At 40.2% G+C, this 25,991-nt stretch overlaps 1 protein-coding gene across 1 annotated transcript in view; it reads right to left on the reverse strand.

Moving 5' to 3' along the window:
• slit1a (slit homolog 1a (Drosophila)) overlaps positions 1 to 22,852 on the reverse strand; it is a 290,699-nt gene extending 267,847 nt beyond the window's left edge. The window contains 1 exon segment of the mRNA XM_034184458.1: positions 22,206 to 22,852. Within this exon segment, the coding sequence (XP_034040349.1) occupies positions 22,206 to 22,402 (197 nt within the window). The 5' untranslated portion in view covers positions 22,403 to 22,852.
• Positions 22,853 to 25,991: the final 3,139 nt, after the last annotated feature.

Below are 25,991 nucleotides of genomic sequence, written 5' to 3' on the forward strand. Positions count from 1 at the left end.
TACACATACACACATATATACACATATACACACATACATATACACATACACACATACACATATACACACATACATATACACATACACACATACACATACACACATACATATACACACATACACATACACACATACACATATATATACACATATACACATATACACACATATATACACATACACATATACACATATATATACACATATACACATACACACATACACATATATACACATATACACATACAAAACATACACATATATACACATATACACATACACACATACACATATATATACACATATACACATACACACATACACATATATATACACATATACACATACAAAACATACACATATATATACACATATACACATACAAAACATACACATACATATATACACATACACATATACACATACATATATACACATATACACATACATATATACACATATACATATATACACATACATATATACACATATACATACACACACATATACATACACACACATATACATACACATATACATACACATACATACACATATACACATATACATATATACACATATACATATACACACATATACATATACACATATACACATATACACATATACACATATACACATATACATATATACACATATACACATATACACATATACACATATACACATATACATATACACATATACATATACACATATATATACATACACATATACATACACACATACATACACACATATATATATACACATATATATATACACACATATATACACACATATACATACACATATACATACATACACATATACATACACATATACATACATATATATATATACACACTTATATACACACATATACACATACATATATACATACTTATATACACACATATACACACTTATACATATACACATATATACACACATATACACACTTATACATATACACATATATACACACTTATACATATATACATATATACACACTTATACATATATACATATATACACACTTATACACATACATATATACACACTTATACACATATACACATATACATACACATATACACATATATACATACACATATACATATATACATACACATATACATATATATATACACATATACATATATACATACACATATACATATATATACACATATACATATATATATACACATATACATATATATATACACATATACATATATATACACATATAATATATACATATATATATACAATATACATATATATATACACATATACATATATATATACACATATACACATATACATATATATATACACATATACATATATATATACACATATACATATATATATACACATATACACATATACATATATATATACACATATACACATATACATATATATATACACATATACACATATACATATATATATACACATATACACATATACATATATATATACACATATACATATATATATACACATATACATATATATATACACATATACATATATATATACACATATACACATATACATATATATATACACATATACACATATACATATATATATACACATATACACATATACATATATATACACATATACATATATACATATATACTCAACAAAAATATAAACGCAACACTTTTGGTTTTGCTCCCATTTTGTATGAGATGAACTCAAAGATCTAAAACTTTTTCCACATACACAATATCACCATTTCCCTCAAATATTGTTCTCAAACCAGTCTAAATCTGTGATAGTGAGCACTTCTCCTTTGCTGAGATAATCCATCCCACATCACAGGTGTGCCATATCAAGATGCTGATTAGACACCATGATTAGTGCACAGGTGTGCCTTAGACTGCCCACAATAAAAGGCCACTCTGAAAGGTGCAGTTTTGTTTTATTGGGGGGGGATACCAGTCAGTATCTGGTGTGACCACCATTTGCCTCATGCAGTGCAACACATCTCCTTCACATCATCCGTGAAGAGAACACCTCTCCAACGTGCCAAATGCCAGCGAATGTGAGCATTTGCCCACTCAAGTCGGTTACGATGACAAACTGGAGTCAGGTCGAGACCCCGATGAGGACGACGAGCATGCAGATGAGCTTCCCTGAGATGGTTTCTGACAGTTTGTGCAGAAATTCTTTGGTTTTGCAAACCGATTGTTTCAGCAGCTGTCCGAGTGGCTGGTCTCAGACGATCTTGGAGGTGAACATGCTGGATGTGGAGGTCCTGGGCTGGTGTGGTTACACGTGGTCTGCGGTTGTGAGGCTGGTTGGATGTACTGCCAAATTCTCTGAAACGACTTTGGAGACGGCTTATGGTAGAGACATGAACATTCAATACACGAGCAACAGCTCTGGTCGACATTCCTGCTGTCAGCATGCCAATTGCACGCTCCCTCAAATCTTGCGACATCTGTGGCATTGTGCTGTGTGATAAAACTGCACCTTTCAGAGTGGCCTTTTATTGTGGGCAGTCTAAGGCACACCTGTGCACTAATCATGGTGTCTAATCAGCATCTTGATATGGCACACCTGTGAGGTGGGATGGATTATCTCAGCAAAGGAGAAGTGCTCACTATCACAGATTTAGACTGGTTTGTGAACAATATTTGAGAGAAATGGTGATATTGTGTATGTGGAAAAAGATTTAGATCTTTGAGTTCATCTCATACAAAATGGGAGCAAAACCAAAAGTGTTGCGTTTATATTTTTGTTGAGTACATATACACATATACACACACATATACACACACATATACACACATATACATATACACACATATACACACATATACACATATACACACATATACACATATACACACATATACATATACATACCCACAGTTATTTGCTGAATTCAAAGAAAATTACTAATAAAAACTATAATAAAAATAACTTCAAGAACTAGATAAGGTGCCACCCTGTGAAGTAAACACTCTAGGCTGGACAAGGCCACAGATAATGCAGCTATTCAGCAAGTTCCTTTCCTCATCATCACTCACTGTGTTTAGAATTCAAAACAAAACATCACAGAGTCAGCAATCTGTTTAAGAAAACACATTACACTTCAGAAACATGAAAGATTCCTCTAACCTGTCTGTAGAAAACATTTTCTGTCCGACATAAAGCAACTGGATAAGGAGTTGGGCTACCATTGTGGAGAATTGGGTTTAAATCAGTCTTTCTCCTCTACTCTTCTTCCTGTACACCAACAGCTGCACCTCCAATCACCAGTCTGTGAAGCTCCTGAAGTTCGCCGATGATACGACCCTCACTGGACTCATCTCTGATGGGGACGAGTCTACCTACAGACAGGAGATCGACCACCTGGTGTCCTGGTGCAAACAGAACAACCTAGAGTTCAACACCCTCAAGACAGAGCAGATGGTTGTTGACTTCAGAAAGAACTGACTCCTGGCTGCCCCAATCACCCTGTGTGACTCCCCAGTTGCCATTGTGGAGTCCTTCCGCTACCTAGGGATCACCATCACCCAGGACCTCAAGTGGGAGCTGAACATCAGCTCTCTCATCAAGAGAGCACAAAAGAGGATGTACTTTCTGAGGCAGCTGAGGAAGTTCAACCTGCTAAAAAACAATGATGATGAACTTCTACACTGACATCGAGTCTCCTCTTCCATCATTGTCTGGTACGCTACTGCCACTGCTAAGGACAGGAGCAGACTGCAGCGTATCATCCATGCCGCAGTGTCGAGGTGATTGACTGCCGAGGTGATTGACTGTAGTCTGCCATCCCTACAGGACCTGTATGCCTCCAGCGCCCTGAGGCGAGAAAGGAAGATTGTGCTGATCCTTCCCACCCAAGTCACAAACTATTTGTCACCCTCCCCTCTGGCAGGTGGCTGATGTCCATCGGGACCAAAACCTAAAGACACAAAAACGGCTTGTTTTCATCTGCAGCTAGAGTCATAAATGCCAGAGACCCCCACTTACCCTGCCTCCCTCACCCACTAGCATAAAGTACAGATTTGTCATTCCTGCACTGAAAGGTATTGCACATATGTACTCCAGTCACCTGTTTCTGCACAGTACCATTCCATTCCATTTATTTAACAGCGAATATAGTTTTGTCTTTTCGGCTCTTTTACTTCATCCATAAGTTTTTTTCTTTTCTTTTCTTATTTATTTATGCACCAATAACACCAGATCAAATTCCTTGTATGTGCAAACTTACTTGGCAATAAATTGGATTCTTATTTATAATCATAAATCATTAATTCCTGTCCACGCTACTTGTCTGAGAATTTGGACCAGACACTTCATCCGAATTGCCTCAGCCCACCCAGCTATAAATAGGTACCGGCCTTGGGTGAAGAAGGAACCCAGCGTCAGACTGGCAATCCATCCAGGGCAAGTTGTAGAATCCCACCTGCTTCACACTACGAAATCCAGGGATAAAGACCAGCACCAACTGACCCCAGCTCCTATGTAGGACTTACTTAAGATGGACAGCAAGGGAACCACAAAATATGAGTACTTTTTTCCAGAAGTGCAACACAATTACTAAAGTTACCTAGTATAGCACACATATGAACCCCAGATTAACTGCAAAGTTTAAATAAAAGTGTATGTCGATAATGCAGATTTATTGCCATAGCAACTTATTTTCATAGTAACAATTGAGTAAATCTCAATGTAGAGTTGCAGTGAAATTACAGCAGTTGCATGCCGACGTAAACGGAGCATGTTAAAATGCATCTTTGTGCTCTGCTCGAGGCAGCCAAGTGCACCCTCAACAGATGCTGGAGTCCAAGCACGAAAAAAAAATCCCTCAGAAACATCAGGAGTTGAAGATAGCATGCATGTGCCGCATTTTCCCCGTGCCATCGTAAACCAACTGCAGGTGGGAGCATGATGACTGGGAGTTTACTGAGCTCCACAAAATAAATAAATAAATACATTTTTCCCAACTTTTGCCAAGTGATGCATTTCCTCAGGCAGACTCAGTGTGGCCATGGTGCAACATTTACAAGAGGTGCATCGAGTTGCGCCTGGCACTTCAGTGCCTAGTGAGGTTATTCTTTTTGATCTTAGAATGTTATTTTAACATTGGACACCTTGTTTTCTTTCCCTTCCATGGGAAAAAGTTGCTTCTGTTGATAAATGGAAAGCAAAGTTATAGTTGTCTCCCTTTTTTACTGATCTAAAACAAGGATCTGATCCAACATTATCCAACCCAAAGCATGAGGTTTGGAATCCATTGCACCTTAATATTGAAGTGTCACTCATTTTGCCAAAAGTCATCAAACACCCCAATTGACAGTACTAGAACAGACAAATATTATTACCACATTTAAACGCCATACGCAGGCAGATATTTGGTAGTGTAGACCCTGTATATCTGCTGTGATCACCACAGGACCATTTGTCCAGAGCAGCTTTATCCTGGCACGGAATGTCGATCCAGCTGATTGATGACTGGTGGAACCATGGTGTCAAAACTCCTCTCCGTTAGGAAGAAACTCAGTGCCACAATCCAAGGAACCTCCTCATGTCCAACTGCACAGGCTTGTTACCACACTGACACATTGATAATGCAGCCAGATTAGAACGGCACACTGTCTACCCGCTGAATGAACTGAAAGGGATGAGAAGAATTCCATCTTGTCCAGACTTTGCGACATATGGACGTAACAGCTGTGAAACTTGCGGGAGGAGAGAAAGGGCGGAGAGATGAGATGGCGAGAGTCACTGAGACGGACAGCGCCGTTTGCTGCCGAAACGTGATGGTGTGAAGCAGTGTGGCAGAGTGTTGCGAGTAGCAGGGGAGCAGTGAAGAGCTGACGGGCTGTCCGAGAAATGTCAGTGGGGAGACAAGGCCTGGATGGCTGGTATGCTGTGAACAGAGACTGACCTACATACAAGCTGGTCCATCGGGTTACAGAACCAGACAGTCCCATCTGGGTACACAAGAGCCTGCTACTCAAAGATAGAGCGACGGCAGGAGAGAAACCAGACCACCATGACCAAAATAACACACAGTCAAAACCTAACTGGAACACTTCTATCCACACTACAAGGTCAGATTTCTGCCCAGCTTGAACAAATCATTCCCTTTCATTGAAATATGGCTTTCAGATGAGCGGCTAAGTTCCTCAGCTGTGCGCTTTTTAGCGTGTGCACCAATGAACGTGTAAGTGTGCGCATAAAGGTGAAGTCTGAGAGTGTTTTCCCGGCTCCCGGGCTTCTCAAGAGCTATTTACAGTTTTCATTCTACTCAGTCAAACCTCAGGAGAACTGATAGGAAATGTAATCATCAAGCAGATCGCACACATGCGCTGTCAAGCACGCACAGAAAGACCTTCATACAAAACAGACTCACACAGGGTCTCCAGGATTCTGACCTCGTATTTTATACGCTACTTGCTGCTTGTTCTTCCTGCGGGGAAGATGACCATCTGCATCATTTCATCATTGAAAATCATTAGTGGGATGGTGAGTGCGTAGATGACGAATCGTGATCAGTCATCTACGCGCTCACCGTACTACAAGCAAAGGTCAGCCTAGCTGTGTCTGTAAGCGACCTTGTTGAAACCGGATAGATCGAGCGATAGATAGAAGGGTTTTTTTTTTTTTTTTTTGCGATAGGCGGGCCAATAGCCCCATTTACACATAGATGGTAAGAGCTCCCGGAAGCGTCCCAGAAGAGTTTTTGGCCATCTTAAGGATCACACGCCATTGTTAACGCCGGCACTAGTGGGCGTGGCTTAGTTCCGGCTTTACCGGGAATCGTCGAAAAAATTATTCAACATGTCGAATAATTCCGGGAGCGCTCCCAGAGAATTCGCGTGACGATGGAGACAATGCGAACAATGGCGTTTGATACTTTTTATTCGCCATTTCATCCTGCCCCTTCCTGTAGTGCCGCAGTTTACACCGCGCCATAATTGGCGGCCGGCGTTGTATCCCTAATCAACGGCGTGTAAAACGGCGATAGAGCCCACATTGGCATCCTCAAAGGCGTTTTAACCGGAAACAGAGGCAGACAAAACGGCGGAGCTAGAGGACAGTACGCTGTTCTAAACACCACCTCCCAGTTAACGGCGTTCGAAACGTCCGATAGGCGGTGGTCAATATAAAAACGCTAGCGTGCTGCATGCAGGCCTCTCACTCGCGGCCAGCTCCAGATATTTTTGCAGAGAAGTTCCAGTATGCCTCCTAAAAGAAAATTGGCAGCGGCAAGGACTTACCAAGAGGTCTGGTTCAGATGCAGAGGGTAGCCCTGTGGTGGAGATGGAGCAACACGTTGAGGAGGGGGAAAAGGAAGGAGAAGAAAAGGCTGAGTATGATCTCCCTCCCCTGCAGTGACAGAGGCATGTATTCCTGCTGCTTCAGCCTATTATACTCTGGGGACGATGCCTATATGCAAAAGTTCCTGGAGTAACGCAGGATTTGCCTGGATAAATCCAGCGGTACACAGGGCATTATCGGCAGCAGCAGAACACAGCTGTTCTCACGTGCGTCTTGTAAAGGATAGAACTGGGTATTAACCCCTGTTGCCTGACGTGTGCCGGATGCTACGGCTTCAAAACGCTGCTTTATTCGGCGGATTTAGCGGCGTTTTATCCGCGTATTTGCGGCTAATACGGCGGTCAAAACGCTGGCGAAATGCTCCGCCCCTTTCCACCGCGAAAAGAGCCGGAACTACCGCGAACTTCGGTCTACGTACTACCCGCCGACAAAACCGTCTATGTGTAAACGGGGCTAATGGTAGGGCCAGTTCAGCTAATCAGTTAACAGCTAATTAGCAACGCTAACTTTTTCATTATCAGATTAGCGTTTCAGCTAACCGTTAGCAGGCCAATTAGCTTCTACTAAATTTAGTTCTGCTATCTTCCACTAAGTAAGCTAACATTTAAAAAAAAATGTTTAATGGTCAAAAAGGTTTCTAGTAAACCACACAATCATACATGTTTGTTGTTGTTGGATCTTAAACTAATCCAATAAGCAAAAATTTATATATATATTGCAAAGGCAACAACCATCACCTTGAGGAAATTTAGGAGCAGGAGGTCAAGCTAGAGTAATTGCATAGAATATTAAATTTATTTCCCATGTGTAATTTAATTTTTTCTGGATAATTTGTATGTATTTAATACTTTCTGCATAGTGAATAATTGTCGTGTTACCCCTCTTCCCCAAAACTGAGTAAGAGGAGCATGATAGTCCAACATTCAGAAAGCATGAAGGAGAATAGCGCCACCTAAAGGAGAGCAACCTCTATCCTGTCTGTGTTGTTTAATGTTTGTGTCTGTATGTATTATTAAATTTTCCTATTTGCCTTTATGTCCTGTCAGAAGGGTAACTGTTCTGACTTGTCAACAATTTTACATTGTGCATCGCATGTGTGAACTAACAATATGTATAGTATGTAGTAGACACTTGAATTTTACTTTAAATGCATATTTGCCTCCAAATTCTGCCCCCCCCCCCCCCCCACCGCACACACACACACTCACACCTCTGCCACCACCACCATCATCACAAAATAATACTGCTACCACTGTTTTTTCACATATATATTTTTAGCTAAAACTATACATATACAAAGAGACAGACAGGGGACAAATGTAGCATACAAGCATTTCTGTAAAGATAGTCACTCAGGCCGAACATCTGGGTATGTGACAGCCACAGCTGCAGAAAGAACACACACAAAGTTGCAGCAGACACACAGACTAAAGGGTCTTTTATGGTTTTAATCTGTAGTTTGTTCAGCGACAGACGTTGAGGTTCTGTTGTGGGTTTGAGTCCTGCATGAAGGCATGCGTGCTGGATCGTGCGGATAAAACATCTGGTCTGCCACATCTCTGATGTTTCAGTTATTCCACACAGAACACAGAGAAGACTGACAGATGTGCGCTGACAACTGGCAATCTGATGGAAGCATATGTGTGTGAATCTGCCTATACCCTGGAAGAGTTTTTATATGTGCAGTACTCCAATCTTCCAATGACTTTTGTATAACTCTAGTTTGGTGAAACAGTGCCCCTATCTGCACTCAGTTAAAGAAGTTATACTGTACAGCTTTTCAGCAAGTGAATATAGATCGAGAGGTATCATATATTAATGTTTATCACCAACAATAATTTATGGACATTAACATTCTTTTTCTATGCACCTATTGCCAAACTTAAGGATGCCACAGCCCATTTTCAAATCTGAAAATCTTCTGGGACCCGTCCTAACCTTTAATCCAAATCTTGATTGACACATGAGTATTTCCATATATACCTTGTGTTAAACTAGGTCAGATAAATGGTTTTGTTTTGTTAACTGTGATTACGTTTTTAAATAATCAAATATCTTTGGGTAATTTTATTCATTGTTGTTTTATTTTATTTTATTATTATTTTATTTATTTTTAATGACGCTTCACAGCCAACTTGCATTACCTTAACACTGTAAAAGTAATCATTTTAGTTTAAAATTTGATTTCAGTCGAAAGGTTCTGCAGAAAACTAAGGGACTTTGAGGATCTGTAACATGAAACTCCAATTATACGTATATAATTTTTAAATTATATTTAATGTTAAAAATAGATGATAGCCAATTTTACAGCATATGATCCCTTTGAAGTCAGATAAACAGCATGTGCGCTTTGAGTGGCTTGTTTCTGATCTTTAAAAAAAAAAAAGCTTTAGACTTTTTTGAGATGCAACAATGAAAAATGGATATAGAGAATACACCAACTGTAGCACAACACAAGTCTTCTTTTAAAACCTAATATGAACACATTGTTGTCAATCAAACCTCCTACTCCCGTTTAACTACTGTACTCGGAGAGAAATCCTTTTTCCACCACAAACTGCTGACAAAGAAAAATACATCGGTATCAATGGGGCAACAGTACGCTGCAAAATGAACTGAAGCTTAATTTTTCCAAATCATAAAATTGGAAAATTGCATCATTATTAAGAGTTTCTTGCTTTTTATGGTTACTGTAACCCTCAACTCAAAATTCAGAATCCACATTTGTTGTACACTGCTAACTTCCCAGAAAGACTCACTGCATATTTCATGTTCTACCATTGTTACATGTATTGCCTGCTGTTGATATTTTCTGTTGTCTGTTATGCTGCGTGTTTAATGTTGTTAGTAAAGTTGAGAGTTAACAGGGTTGATGTAAACTGGTACATTAGATAAAAATAATAGACTTAGCTGAGCATATTTATTCAAATGTTATTATATTAGAATACAGTTATATACCAATGATTACAAAGTCTTTTTTCCTTGCCATTTTGAGTGTATGGTCAGTTTTTTGCAACTTAGTATGGCTTCCCTGTTCGCCAGCATTCATTTCTTCCTAAAGGAAGGAATGAATCAGTCCTTTAAAGCAGAGCTGAATTGTCGTTTGCACATAACAGTGAAAAGCTGCCTGTAATTTTGTTCTGGACCTGCCTAACATCCAAAACATATAGAGCACCAAACGTTTGCGTAATGAAGTTATAAGTAAGACAACACTACCCCCCATATACATTAGCTACTCCTTCACGCCGTATTCTTCGCATTTTATTGCTGGCCAAGAGAGGTAACAGGGAAGACAGACTTCTCAGAGATGAAAGGTGATACCAGCACAGCCTCGAAATTTGATTTTCATGCTCAGGAAAGAAACAACCATTCTTAATATCATGGATATATAGATGAGTTACAAAGAAAAAGCCAACACAAAGTGCTTTAGCAAGGTGTTGGTTCAGTGTGTTCCACCAGAACAACTTCAATCTGACCTGGTATAAATTCTACAAATCCCTGGAACTCTATGAAAGGAATGGGAATTCTTCCAAAACATATTCTCTCATTTGGCGTTTTGATGATGGCGGTTGTGAGCGCTGTCAAAACACATCGGTTTAAACTCACACATGCAGTAGGTGATGGCAAAGGATATAGTATATGAATCACTTAATGTTCATACTCATCAAAACTATTAAGTGACTCCTCGTGCTCTATGAATGGAGGATGCATTGTTCATCTCCACTCATTTATTCAGGTTTTTCCTTTAATTTAGAGAATCAGTGGATCCCCTGATCGCAGTGCTTGAGAAGCTGAGTCGATGTGTCTGGGTTTGTGATTGCCCTGATCAAGACAAAGATCAAGGTTGTCAATGACTTGCTGGACTTGGCAGCCATAAGACACATTTACTTTTCTTAGCAATAACATTTGTGTCTATGGTCGTCGGCTTTGAGAGCAGGGGAGACTGGGGAAGAGCTCACTGAGCCATGACGTCCCGTGACTGAGGTGTTTGGTGATGCCAATTACCTTTGCAGGAAAACAAAAGTCCAAGTCCAAGGTGGATCTGCATGTTGAACTGGCACAGGTTTTATGCCGGATGCCCTTCCTGACACAACTCCACATTACATGGAACCTTCTGAACTGAAACCAAGTGCATTAACCACTTGGCCACCACCCCTGCACATTTTTAAGCTGTGTAACAATTCATTTAATTTTTGCTGGGTTTCATCATCACAGCAGTTATCCTCACGATTACACGTCTTCATGCAGTTCAGTTTACACAATCGGTTGATTTCACTGTCCATTCATGACTAGGAGGGCGGCGCGCATTGTTTTTTATTTCTCCTCTACATTCCGTGACAACCAATCACAGCTCTTAGAGGACTACGTCAACCCCACCTCCTCACAAAGATAGGAGTTTCTGTCTCCTCCTTGCTCAGACTTGCTCTCAGGCATCTGCTGGCTCACTCTTAGGCTAAGATTCCTTGCCAGAAAATTTTAGGCTAAGTTAGTAGCTCTTTGAGAGGACTTTGAGTTGCTTCGTAGATACGGGGCCTGGTGTTTAGTGTCTTACTGTGTGTTTGTGAGACTTAAATGCTACACAGTGACCTAAGGCAAAGGCTGGATACAATATCTTTGGTACTATGTGTCTTCAGAGGACCCTTGGGTACTGCTGGAATGACTTTGTGTCAATCAAACATGAGCCAGCTCAGCCTTCCATCACCATTACTGTTGGAATTACAGTTCTCACGAGAGCCTCGCTGGAATGACAGTTCACACAAAACAGCAAAACCCAGCGGTGGCATTCAATAACCCCATGAAAATGGTGTCTCAGCGGATGGAGAAGACCAAAGAAATGGCCATGTTTCACCTGGATGTGATGACAGATGGCCTCTTTGGAGAAGTATGGATGGACTGATTATCTGCTTAGATGGCTGCCATCCAGGACCCCGCTTCAGCACATCCCCCAAGACCTGGCCTTTAATTTGTTATCCATCAGTATGAGTCAAGTGCGTACATGCAGAGGGACACATATAGTAAAAATAAACAAAACTGGTGAGAGAAGGTGTTCTTTTATGCTCACGTCACTGACTATTTCAGTCTGACCCTGAGGTGAGTTTCGACACAACAGCTGGCTTTGATGCTTTCTTGCCAGACTCCAGCTAGCTTCACACCAACATAAAAATGACATTTAAAAAAACATGGTGCTGCAGGACCTGTTACAATACTACTACATTACTGTATACGATGACCATAATGATACTAACACTGCCAAGACAAACCCAAACATAATAAACTGAAAGGACACGAACAGATCGATGGTGTTCACCTCAGCAACACACCACAGCTGCATCACGCAGGCAGCAAATTGAATGGACTAAATCCCAGGCCTGTAATTTCAGAATCCTCCACTGAGCATAAACCATCTGATTTATCCTCCTTCTAAACATTATCGCTCCTCACGGGATTACCAGCTATGAGCGCAGATATACGAGACTGTCGCAAAGAACTTGAATGAAACAGTCTGCCTGAGACCCTGAGACCTATTTAGCTTTAATAAATAACAATCTCATTCATTCAGATATCATCTGTGGTCGATTTATGCATCTCTTCATTCCTTTGTGCAATAATCCTCTCAGTCTTAGTGTGCCAGCATCCAGCTCAAACATCACCGTTCACTTTGCTTCTCCTTTGTTGTTTCTCTTTTATCCTGTCTGACTTACTCCCACACGGGCTGAGCTGGCAGACGGTGAGCAGGCTGTGCTCAGTCATGTCAGGGTAAATTACGGATCAGGTGGCCGGTGAGCCGACAGTTGTACCGGCTAAACGCCTGTGCCAAAAACGCAGGCATTCCCTGGCACAAGTACTCACACGCCAATCAAAGTGAGGCAGCATGTCGTTTTCCTCTTAATCACCAAACACATATGAAAGTGTCCGCTCACTTTTATGAATAAAGACAAGTGAATGGCACATTTATACAGGCATGCTCTAATGCATGAAAACTGTGGACACCCTCCAGCTCCCCTCCACTGGAAAAGCTCCAAAATTCTGCTCCAAAGATAGTCATCTAAAGAAGCACAGTTCAGTCAAAATGTATACACACGCTGAGGGAGACGCCAGAAAATCCCATATGTTATTCCAACTCAAATCATTGGCTGAAACCTCAAACCAGTTAACTCAAATAATTCAATCAACATCAAATTTTTTTTTTTAATTAGGTCAAATAAACTTGGTTTACTGTTGAATGAGAATAATTTAGTAAATTCTCTTTTACTTTTTGTAACTTGATATTTTTAAATATATTTCAATTATTCATAACAGTCCATCAACTAATTTAAATGTAATGCAATGCTAAAATACCCTTAGCCACATGAGCATTGTTTTTTTTTTAATTTGCAGTTGTTTAATTAATTATTAATATTCTGTTGTCTTACGTGCTATTTGTACATGTTCAATAAAGCCCCTCTATCAATCAATCAAAAACATTATTTATGTTTTAACGGCATCTGCAGGAGGCCTTGCGTGTGCGTGTATTTTTGACAAGAGCAGAAGTTGTGCAAATCAAGGAATATTTGTAGATCACCATGTGTGCATTTGCAGGTATTAATGAGACAAATTTAACTCTGTAGTATAGGTGGGCGGATCGATCCTAATATCGATACCAACGCTGGTATTGATATTGAATGATCCTCAAGCTTTTTTCTCTCCTGCACGCATTGACTGCTACACACGCAGATTCATCAAAGTCTACTCTCTGTCTGTAAGAGCAGCGCCTTACTGTGTCACACAACACGGAGCAGCACACCCTCCCCCCTCTGGTCTTTTGTTGTTGCGCTGTCACATGGCTCAGCGGCACTAGCCAACAGCCATGCAGGTAGCCTCAGCCTGGCCCGCCCACTCAGCGCTCTCCTCGAGTCAGCCCTCTAACTCAGGAGATTTTGTTTTAAGTTGTGTTGATTGATATTTTTTTTTTTAAACAAAAATGTTGATTGTGATAAAGTATTTTGTTGTCACGTACAGTGTTTGGCAAAATTCTATCCTAGGTCTTTTGGATCCTTTGGATCTATGAAGCTTAAATATGAATAAGTATTGGTATCGGTATCGATATTAGCGATACTGGGCCTGTATTTACTTGGTATCGGATCAATACCAAAATTCCCAGTATCGCCCACCTCTACTCCGTAGGAAGGTAGCTTTGAGTTAGCAGAGGTTAGCATGCATGCTAATGCTGCAAAATGTCTTGTAAATGACTCCAGAGATGTTATCAGGCTATAAAAACAGCATTTTCAGTTTTCAAAGTGTTTATTTCTCGCTAGCTTTTACATAATATATGACTAAGGGGATAGATTTACACACAAATGAAATGGAGTTTTGCTGCTACCTACCAGTCTGTGACAACACCATGATAACATCTGCGAAATGTCTTGTAAATAAGTTCAGAGGTATTATTTGGTTCCAAAAATTGTGTTTTCAGTTTTAGAAGTGTTTATTTCTCGCTACCTTTGACATAATATATGAGAGACATGTATATAAACACACAAAACAAAGTGATTTTGGAAAGACCAGCCACTGATGTCAAGGTGCAGCTCTACTCTGATTGGCTGTCACCCCTGGCACTCAAAAACAAAATGGAATAGATTGAAACAGAATGCATTTTTTAACCTCTTAAAATACCTCTTAAAATATGTCAAGGTTAGCCATTGTTGAACTTGTCCAAGGTTTGTGTCCCAAAAAGTGAATTTGAAGACTGTGGCAGTAATAGGACTGGACTTATGCTGAGCACAGATAGACGGACAGACGGAAGCAAAACCTTCCCAATACCCGATGGCCATATTTGACCTTGGATCTCGGGTAAAAATTTTAAGTATCTTTTAAATCCACTGTCGCCTTTACAGCCAGACAGTGGGCGTGTTTCCATTAACCTCCAAACTGTACAAATTGAAGCAAAATGAAAATACATTTACACGCATGTCAAAAAAAAAAAAACTCTGACATCTCTAAAGAGTTTAAAGCTCGCATGAGGCAGTTTTTCAGGTGATTTGAAAAAGTCTTATTTAAAAAAAACTGCAATGAAAACATTTTTTTTCACTGTTATAGGTGACATGACGTATAGAAAGTCATACGACATTCTAAAATACACAACGTGTATATAAAGTAAGAGACAGAGAACTTGTTAAATGTTATAAGAGATGATGTCATGGCAATATTGGATTAAGAAAAAAACAAGAACATAGTAATATTTAGCTGGATGTACCCTTCCATCGCCATTACTGTTGGAATTACAGTTCTCACGAGAGCCTCACTGGAATGACAGTTCTCATAAAACAGCAAAACCCAGCAGTGGCATTCAATAACTCCATGGAAATGGTATAATGGTCATTTCACACCTTCTTTTTAATTGACATTCTGAAAATATCACTAAACCTCTGCGCAAATCTGTAATGGTAACTCACCTACTGTTGCTCCAACTGATCCAGCTCCAACTTTTAAACCAGGTTGGGTCTTGAAGCAGTTCCTGAATTTGTGTCTTTGTCAGGGACACTTTTAAGTACCAGAGTATTCAAGAACAGATCCCTCAGCTTCCGAGTTTATTAACAGCATACAAACTATTGCTGCTTAATTCCAACATACCACCTTGGCGAGGAAAGTTTTAGTGATCTTGACTTTGCGGATGATCATATGGTCTATGCAGAATCAGTGGATACCCTGATTGCAGTACTTTGAAATGTCTGGGTTTGATACTGTCCTGGATCAAGATTAAGATCCTGCCATTCAGTGAATTCCTGGATTCAGAAATCAGAATTGAATTTCCATGTAGTGAAAATGATGAAGTTGTTGAGGGATTCACTTATCTCAAGTCTCTGGGACCTTTTCCTTTGAGAGAGACTCCTTGAAAGGACTTATGGAGTCATGAAGTTGCTAATCAGAGGTGTTTGGTGATACCATTATGTTGGTGATATCATTATGGAGAATGACGATCCAAGTCTTTAGGATCCTGGTGCTTCCTGTCTTACTGTATGGTTGTGAGACTTGGATGGTAAACAGGTGATGCCTGGATGGCTTTGGTAGAAGGTCTCTTTGGCGAATCCTTGGGTAATGTTGGAATGACTGTGTCAAACAAGTAGTAATTTAGGGAAATTCAGATGAGGCACATTACTTGCATTGTGAAGGAACATCAGCTCTGATATTTTGACCACATGACATGTTTCTCTGGACATGATCCAGCCAGCAAGTGCCTCAGAAGACGCCAGCAACTAAAAAAGACCACGTATCAACTGGCTGTAGCAGATAGATTACTACTTTCTGGAAGTTGGGAGGGATTGGCTGTCCTCCTCATTTTCCTAACGCTAACCATAACGTAAGTGTCTCCCTTCCCCTAACCCTATTCACACCCCCATCACCCCACATTGCTTGCCCTGTCGAAAAATAAATTTGTGCCCCTGTCACGAAAAGCATCCCATTTTCATGACAATATTACAAACCCATAGAAATGACTTTTCGTAATGCCATCACCAGCTGCCATTTCCATAATCTGGTAGATGTGACAATGGCCATAACATGCTCACAGACCTAACTTGACCTGACTTATGTCATCTGAGTCTCCCTCATTAAACTAAAAAAGTAAATATCTTTTAAAAACCTTCTGCAGTAAGTAAGAAGTCAGTCAATTTCATTTATAGGAATAAACAAAAACAGAAGAAACAAAATGCATATAGTACACATCACATCAGTAACTGTGACTCAGTTGGTAAAACAATTCAGAAGGTCATTAGATCAAACCCTCAGTGCTTAAAGTGCAAAAAGCTTAAAATCATCACGACATCGTGTTACCTTAAGTTAATTTACCACCATTATTTTCTGTAATCAAATTAAATTTTGGTAATTAAATGATGGAGATCAATTTAAATCGTTTAAAGTAATCAGTCTGAGGTGAACTAATTTTCAGGGTTTCTGATGTTGGCTATATTAATTTTATTAGGATAATAAAGAGGGGGGAGATGGTGATGATAGACTCGGTCACTGTCTTTAGCTTGGTCGTTATAGATTCTCTTCAGTTCACTGTACAGATGCTGATTTTCTCTGTCGCGTAATATTATGGTGATTGTCATGTTAATGTAGCGCTGGCAGAGCAGATGCTTGGACAAGAGGTGAGGAAGATGAGAAAGAGATGATGGTTGCAAAGAGGAAAGGATGGGGGGAGGGCCAGACGGCTACAAGGCAGGGTGTGATTTTACAACACGTGTAGCTCACGGTCTCATTACAGCCACCGTCGGAGGAGCACAGGGGTCAGACCTGATCCAAACCCACACTGACAAGTGCAAATGGGATTCTGCTCTCTGTACATAAAACCACACACCCCCACTGAACACTTTGCCCAAAATATGACCCCCCCAGTGTCACCACCCGAGCACACACAAAACTCAACCACACATGGCTCACAATATGCTAAACCGCTATATTACACCTGAGGTACTTCATGAATGTGTTTATTAAATATGGATTGTTGAATAGAAATGTTTGTTATTGTTAATACTAATGTAACTAATGTATATATAGTATGCATAATTTGAGTGTATTTCGTTGCTTATAAAATAAAGAAAAACTGAAAAGAAATTTGGAAAATCCACTTTTTTTCATCACATATTATAACACAATTGGACCTCACTTTTTCAACCAGGTCATATTTTTTTCAAACCAACCTCAAGGCAATTGCATTGTGCGTTAGTCAATAGAAAACCCATGAAATGAAAAATTAAAAGTAAATAAAAGGCCCTTGAGTCAATTTTAAGTACAAAATCGACTGCATTTTTATATAGCGCTTTTCCATCTGCATCAGACGCTCAAAGCGCTTTATAATTATGCCTCACATTCACCCCGATGTCAGGGTGCTGCCATACAAGGCGCTCGCTACACACCGGGAGCAATAGGGGATTAAAGGCCTTGCCCAAGGGCCCTTAGTGATTTTCCAGTCAGGTGAGGATTTGAACCCATGATCTTCTGGACTCAAGCCCAACACCTTAACCACTAGACCATCACCTCCCCACTAGACCATCACCTCCCCCCAAAAAATTAAATTAAAAATGACCCTTGCGGATGTTACGCCATCTGTCAAAACCAAGTGGGAGATATAGATGGTTAAAAGTCACATAAACTATAGCTAACATTTACACTTAGATGGGCATTATACTTTGAAATATGTATTTTCTGATATACATCATCAATTTGTATAAATGATACGCGTATTAAGAAATTATAACAAGTTGAAAACAACCTGAGAATTGTCCGTCAGTAACATCTGCAAGGGTCCATACTCATTAATTTCACTTTTCCATAATGGAAAAGTGAAATTTGTAAAGTTAATACTTAATGAGTTATCTTGAGCTTTGTGGTTTATGAAAGAAATATATGTGTACTCCGGATAAAGCGGACAAAAATAGATGGATGGATGGATATATGTGTACTACAATTTCAAACTAGTTTGCAATAAAAACATGTAACTTGAAAAACTGACCTTTGTGTTACACTTTCATAACAATCTAGCATATTGTGAGCCACATTCAGTCCGGTCCATAAGTAATTGGACAGTGACACCATATTCGTAAACCTCTGTGCACCAGTAGAGATAAAAAAAAAAGAAACTATTAACATGTGCTTGTAGTGTCAACTGTGATCTTTACTTCAATCAGTTCAACAAAATGATCACATTGAGCACTGAGGAATTACCACCATTTTTCTAGTTACTCCATTTGCTGGGTTCAAAAGTAATTTGACAGAGTTTAGATGAGGATTATTGTTAATACAAATCATGAGTTTTGGAGCCAGTTTTATTTAAACAAGTCAGGGGATGGATACAAGAACATTTTCATCTCATTGAATATGTTTTGGACTTCGTTTGCATCAGTCAATAAGAAAGAAAGAAACAGCATCACACTGTAATGTAAATTTGTCTGAATTAAGCCGTTCTCAAAAATGGAGTGACCGTACATGAAGGAGACTAGTGAGGGAAGCTAACAAGACACCAAGATGAGTCTGTAGGCCAAACAGTGCAATGTGCAACTTTTTAGACACATTCCTTCATGATGGAGTGGCACAGAGAACGATTTTCTGAAAAACAAGATGAGAAATTTCAGCTACAGCTTGGCAGAAGCCACATGGGAGACTCGAGCCTAGATTTAACATGTTTTCTTGCATGAAAATCCGTCTCTGTTCCACTCCACGATGAAGCTGCATCAAAACAAACAAAATTTCCACTATGTACAGTTCCTCCAATCACAGCAGCAGAAGTCTCCAATCAGAGCCTCTAAGTCCTTAAAAGTTACCTGGGTATTGGTGGCTTCCCTCACTAGTCTCCTTTTGGCACCCCAGTCACTCAGTTTTTGAGAATGGCCCACTGAAGACAAATTTTCCATATACAGTACCACAATAGTTGTATTCAATGATTGATACAAATCAAATCCAAGAAATATACAATGACTTGGAAATGTTCATGTATCCATCCCTTGACCAGTTAAAAGAAAAGAAAATTTGAACCCTCTTGAAATATAGCTAAACATCTTCCATATATCCTTGATTAAAAACTCAGGAATTTTTTTTTTTTCAGATCGTGCTCAGTCCCAGTACTTAAATGAGGCAGACCTTTATTTAAGGCCAGCGATTATTAACAAAACGCTGTTTGCTGCCTGCACTGGAATATGTAACCTTTCACACAGATATCCCTGGGTGTGGGAGCCCTCCGCATCACTGCAAACCCACTCTGTAGACTGACATGCACCTCTCAAACGATGCACACCGCAAGGGCTGTGATTGGTCACTTTTCCAGTTTCACTCCTTCCTCTCCCATCATATTTTAAGTTTTTGCAGTTACATTACATTTCAATCATGCATCAGTTACATCTGGTAGGAAAGTCTGCAATATGACCAACTTTACAACACCGAGTCTAAAACCTACAAAGATGCTCAAATGACCCACAATTCATGGAGGGAAATTGCACATACCCTAATGTTGGTTTGGAAGCTGATGATTGTATAAAGAAGCAGAGCTCGTTGAGGGACAAATTAATCCAGAAAAAGCCACTGTTCCTGTGGCAAATGGCATTAAAACACTCACCAAAACGACGGAGAACTTTGAAAGGGTCATGCGCACGTTGACATCATTGCATGGCCACAAAGTTACGGAGTTGTAGAAGGATAAATTGTGCTTTAGGATTTTAAGGTACCACTCTGCTGCAGACTTAGAAAAAAGAGTGACTCGACCAAATGCAACCCTGTTTAATGCACATAATGCCCGGTGCTTTTTTTTTTAAAGGCAGGTGTTCATTTTTTCAAAGTTTTGACCTGTCATTAAATGCGGCAGGTTGTACACTCCAAGCACATCTTGAACAACATTTCTACTCCACTGTGGTGCTGTACAGAGGTACAATTACAAAAAACGTGACACTGTCTAAATACTTGTGGACCTGGCAGTTTTTCTATGAACGGAATGACACAGGCATGTGCGTTAACCTACTTCCATCTGGTTTCTCTCACATCTGTATCTGAATTCTGCTGCTCCACCTTCCATGTCTTGGATAAGGTTTTTGTCTGTTTTTTTTTTTTGTCCCAAATCCCTTTGGTGAAAAGTGCCTTAACACTGAACCTAAAAGAGTCACCAACCTCAGCGATAAGCGACCCATTACTCATGTGGCAAACCTTCACTCCTATAAACAGACATTTGTCAAATGCACATAAACGCACAGGAGACCGCACAAAACTGACTAGCACAATTATGTTGATAAATCACCCTGTAACAGTCTGCACAACAGGGCCTCATTGTTAACTTACACTACCTTTTCTGTAGATGCTGGTTATCTTCTACATGACCTACACATGCACACACAACAATAGGACATAAATAAATTGCAGTGATGCACACTGTGGTGTGAAGAATGCCTGCATGCATTCTGAGATGCTACAACCATAAAACCTTCACGCTGTGCACAACCCATGAATGCACAAACAACTTTTCTTGATTGGGGGCCGGGGTGGACTTCCAGTGTGAACAGCCATTCATGTCACAGGAAACCACAAAACAACTGTTTCCTCACTACTTGTGTTGAACCAGCATAAGAAACCCGGAAACAAGCAAAAGCAAAAAAAAAAAAAAAAAAGCAGGAGGAATGTTTTTTTTAAGGTGTTCTTAGAAATTAAATATGAAAAGCATCAAATATGCAACCAGCTCCCAGTATGCCAGCTGACACAGGCTTTCTCTCCTCCATTCCCACTGCATGTTTTATTCACCACTGATATTCTAAAAGCTGAAATAGAAGAATCTATTTCCCCTTGCAATCCTCACTTCTGATTTGTAAATTAATATTTCAAAAGAATGTCAAAAAAGACAGAGAAACTCCACTCTGCCATCCGCAGCCTAACTCTCTATCCTCCCTCCCTCTCCGTCTCCGTCTCCCTGACCCATGTGCACGATCCGCTAAAGCAGCAAGATTTGCTTAATTTTCTACCCGATTTGCATGAGACGATAAAAAAAGTGCAATAAGAGTGCTGCAGAGACGGGACATATGAGTTGGAGAAACAAACCTGCAAACAGAATAATTCACGCTTACAGGCCCTGCAGCTCTACGTGTGGCACCAAATTCATGTTTAAACTAGAAATTAGTGGAGAAACCTTTAGCTTTGCAGAATTCATAATAAAAAAAATCCCAAACCATGCACACCTTAGAAACAAGCAGGTGAGTAATGCTGCTGTTTGCTGCCCCTCAGGTCTATTTATACCTGCCTGGAATGCCAGTGAGTGACAGATGCACAAAGCTTCACAGGTACAGCTGTTCTCTTTGACTAAAGTCACAGGCACTTGTACAATCTGCAAACTAAAGAGCAAATACACAAAGGGTACAGATGGTACTCACAGTCTCTCGGTGTTGCGTGGGATATTCCTTGGCATGGTTTTCAGACCCAGTCCGTGGCAGTCCACTGTGGTGCCACTGCAGGTACACAGTGCCGGACAGGCACCAGCATTGCCCATGAGCAATGTGGGAAGCATCACCAGCATCAAGCAGAGTGGCTGCCCAGCAGCTGCCCCAAAACAGTTCCTTCTAAAAGCCATAATCACCAGGACCCCTGCTTGATCTTCCAAAACCCCGATTCTGCCTGGTGCACCTTTCGAGTCAGACTAAGCCTTGCAAGTTCCTTAAAAACTGTGCAAATTTTTGAGAAAAAAAAAAAAAATCTACAGTGATGTTCTAATTCTATTTTCCAAAGCAAATCCTTTTTGCTCTTCTGGATTTCTTTTATTCTGTTGGTGTCGGTTTGACGTCCACCCCACTTTGTCTGACAGGGGAAAACAAGAAATAAATAAAAGCAGCAGTTTTCTTGTTTTCTCCTTGCAAACTCTTCTCCTGTCTTGTCTTTGTGGAGTTGCTGAGCTCTGGTCCGTGCACGCCTCTGTCCTCCTCTCACTCAGTCCCGCTCTGCTCTGCTGAAAAGAAAGGGAATAGGGAAAGAGCAGAATGAAAAAACCCAGTCTCTCTCTCTCTCTCTTACACACACACCAGTCATCCATCACAAGGATCTACAAATAGCAGAGCCCCCGACTCCACCCCTACCCCTCCTCTCTTCCTTCAATCCTCTCCCTCCTCACACAACAACCACCCCCCCCAGAACCCTGTCTGAACTCCCTCTCATTCTCCGTATCTCCCTTTCAGTCTCTTCATTGTATCTGCAATATATTCCTTGTGTATCTTTCCATTTTCCTCCATTCACTCTCTCTCAGGTCTGTCTGCAGGAGAACCCCCGCAGAGACCTAACCTGCATGACACTGCATAACCCCAGCCCAATGGGAGCAACCGCCGAGAGGCCGGGGCATACGGATGCTTAGCCGTTACGAAGGAAGATCCACAAGGGAATGACAGGAATCAACACCTTAATCCTCAGAGGCAAGGGGATGGAATAAATAATCTGAACATGTGCACATTAAGTGTGGCTGTGCAGACAGAGGCTGCAACAGAGAACAGCTGTGAGACACCCGCAAATATTCATCAGCTACTGGAAAGACAAACCACAGCAATAAAAAATAAAACCAAAAAGACAGCCAGTATTATACAGTATTGCACAGATTGTTCTTACAAGAAAACAGCTAAAATCTATGCTCGAGTCTCCCATGTGCCTTCTAACAAGCTGTCTATGGCATTTCAAAACATTTTAAAAAAAAGTCTTTCACTGAACCACTGCTTCAATAAGCTGTGACTGGTGGTACAACAGATAAAGTTGCAGGATGCACCATTTGACCAAACAGCCACAGAAGCCTATAACTCCATTTGTCTTGATGTCTATGTAGTTTCCTTCACTAACCTTCCTGACAATTGTATTTATAATTTATTTAAATTAAGTTCCAGACACATTCTGTGACTTGGAAGTGTACCTGTATCCATCCCTGACTTGTCTGAATAAAATTTGGATGTAAAAATGATGTTTAGCATGTAATCCCTATATCTAGGAGAGAACAGGTAGTTCAATGGATAAGGAGGCTTACCAATATGTAGACCTGGATTTGATTTCTGCTCAAGCGACCTGTCTGTGACAATGGACGATCTCAGTCCTCCCAGCTGGAAATGGGTACCTGCCTTGGCTGGGGAAGTAATGCAAGTCAGATTGGCATCTCTTTCAGGGAGTGTTATAGACACTCATCTGCTTCACTGTACAGTCTCCCTAGATATAGATGGGACTTAGGTCTACAACCCCAAATTAGAAAAGGTTGGGATGATACAGAAAATACAAATTAAAAATGTGACTACTGTAAATTTACATGATCCCTCCATCCATTTTCTATAACCGCTTACTCCAATTAAGCAGGGTGACCATATTTTGACCTCTGAAAACCGGGACACTCGGCCCGGCAATGAGATACACAAATGATACTCGAAGTTTACTCAAAGATTCTCAAAGATGAAAAACAATGAAAACCAGGACATTTTTATCACTTTCTTAAAAAACAAACAACAACAACAAAAAAAAGATATGTCCTGGGAAAACAGAACGCTTCGTCACCCTAAATTAAGGATCCTCGGGGGAGGGGGGCTAGAGCCCATCCGAGCAGTCATAGGGTGTGAGGTGTGTTACACCCTGGACTGGATGCCAGTCTGTTGCAGTCCATTTACATCAATCACTGAGAAATTCAAATGGTATGGTGCTGTATGGTAAATCAATGTCAAGTCGGCAGTTCTCAACAATTGCGTGACTGCTGCAAGGACAATAGTGAGATGAAGAGACAAACCTACTACTCTGTTGTTTGGGTTTATGACAGTTAGGTAGCAGTCAGTGTGAGGATTGTGCAGGCATTAAAGTCGACTTCTTAATTATACAAAAACAATGACAAACCTCCATCTCCCCACAATTCTATAGTTGTGCATGTACACATTCTTTTATACACAAAATTTTGGCCATGGTAGAACTTTTTTATCTTACGTAACGAAATCTTATTTTTTACCTATTTGAAGAATGACAAAGTTCCATGGGTCTGATCTCACACAAAGTGCAAATTAGTGCACTGCCATGTGGCACGTTTCTCCGGGCATGAACCAGCACGCAGGTACCGCACTAACTTGAAAAGGTGAATTGGATGCACACGTTTCACCTGGCTGCAGCAGATAGATGGCTACTTTCTAGAACTGGCAACAGTCCGGTTATCTGCCTGGGTGGCAGCCATCTACCAACAAGTGGTTCCATGCTGTGGAGCACCCAGCAACAGATCATGCTACCAGACCAAACCTGATGAGAAATGCATCACATAACTGCACAAAGCACCAAGTTAAGGTTTGGGGCTGCTTAGCCTCTCCTATTATTTTGCCTTTCAGGCATTCAGGAAGCACGATTAGCTCGTAGGCTACAAGCAGTGAAAACAGATGATTTGTTGTGGTAGTTGTTTGGAAGGACATAGTTTTAACCATAGTTTCAGATTTAAACATTTGTTTGTAATAGATGATTTGTGTTAAAATACAGTTTCTCTTTACACTAAGTATCACTTAGCAATTGATGCCTGTTTTTCCCTATGTAACCCATTGCTGTAAGTACTAATACCTTGATATAAACTTATAAATTAATAAGTTAATTGTTGACTTGCAGCTTCCTTAACTGTAATGATTGCATGAAGAAGTACAAACAGAAGGATAAATCTGCCTAGATGTGCATGTCAATAAATAAGTGACTGTGCAAGGAGACTAGTGAGGGGAACCACAAGATATCCATGACAATTTTGTAGGAGTTCTGGGCTTTTGTGGCTGTGGTTGGAGACCGGGTATAGCCCAACATTTGTACAGTGCACCACCACTCAACTGCTTCATGATGGGTGTTGAAAAGACAAGGAATTTCTTCCAAAGAAACAGATCAAATCTAGGCTCCAGTCTCCTGCCTATTGGAAAATGTAGCCAGAATTTCATGAGGTCAATGAAAATATTAAAACTATGTAGACCCAGGTTTGATTCCTGGTCACATGACCTCTGTGTCCTTGAACAAGACATTTCATCTGCATTGTCCCAGTCTTGGTTGGGGAAATGACCTGTCCTGGACTGCTGTCAGATTCTCCTCAACATTACTGCATCCAGAGATAAGCACCAGTACAAATGGGGATCAGGGCCTACCTAGGACTTACTTCTTAGTGCCACTTGGCCATGAAAACACTACTTGTCAACATAATGCAA

Source organism: Thalassophryne amazonica, chromosome 13 (genome assembly GCF_902500255.1).
Source record: "Thalassophryne amazonica chromosome 13, fThaAma1.1, whole genome shotgun sequence".
Lineage (NCBI taxonomy): Eukaryota > Metazoa > Chordata > Actinopteri > Batrachoidiformes > Batrachoididae > Thalassophryne > Thalassophryne amazonica.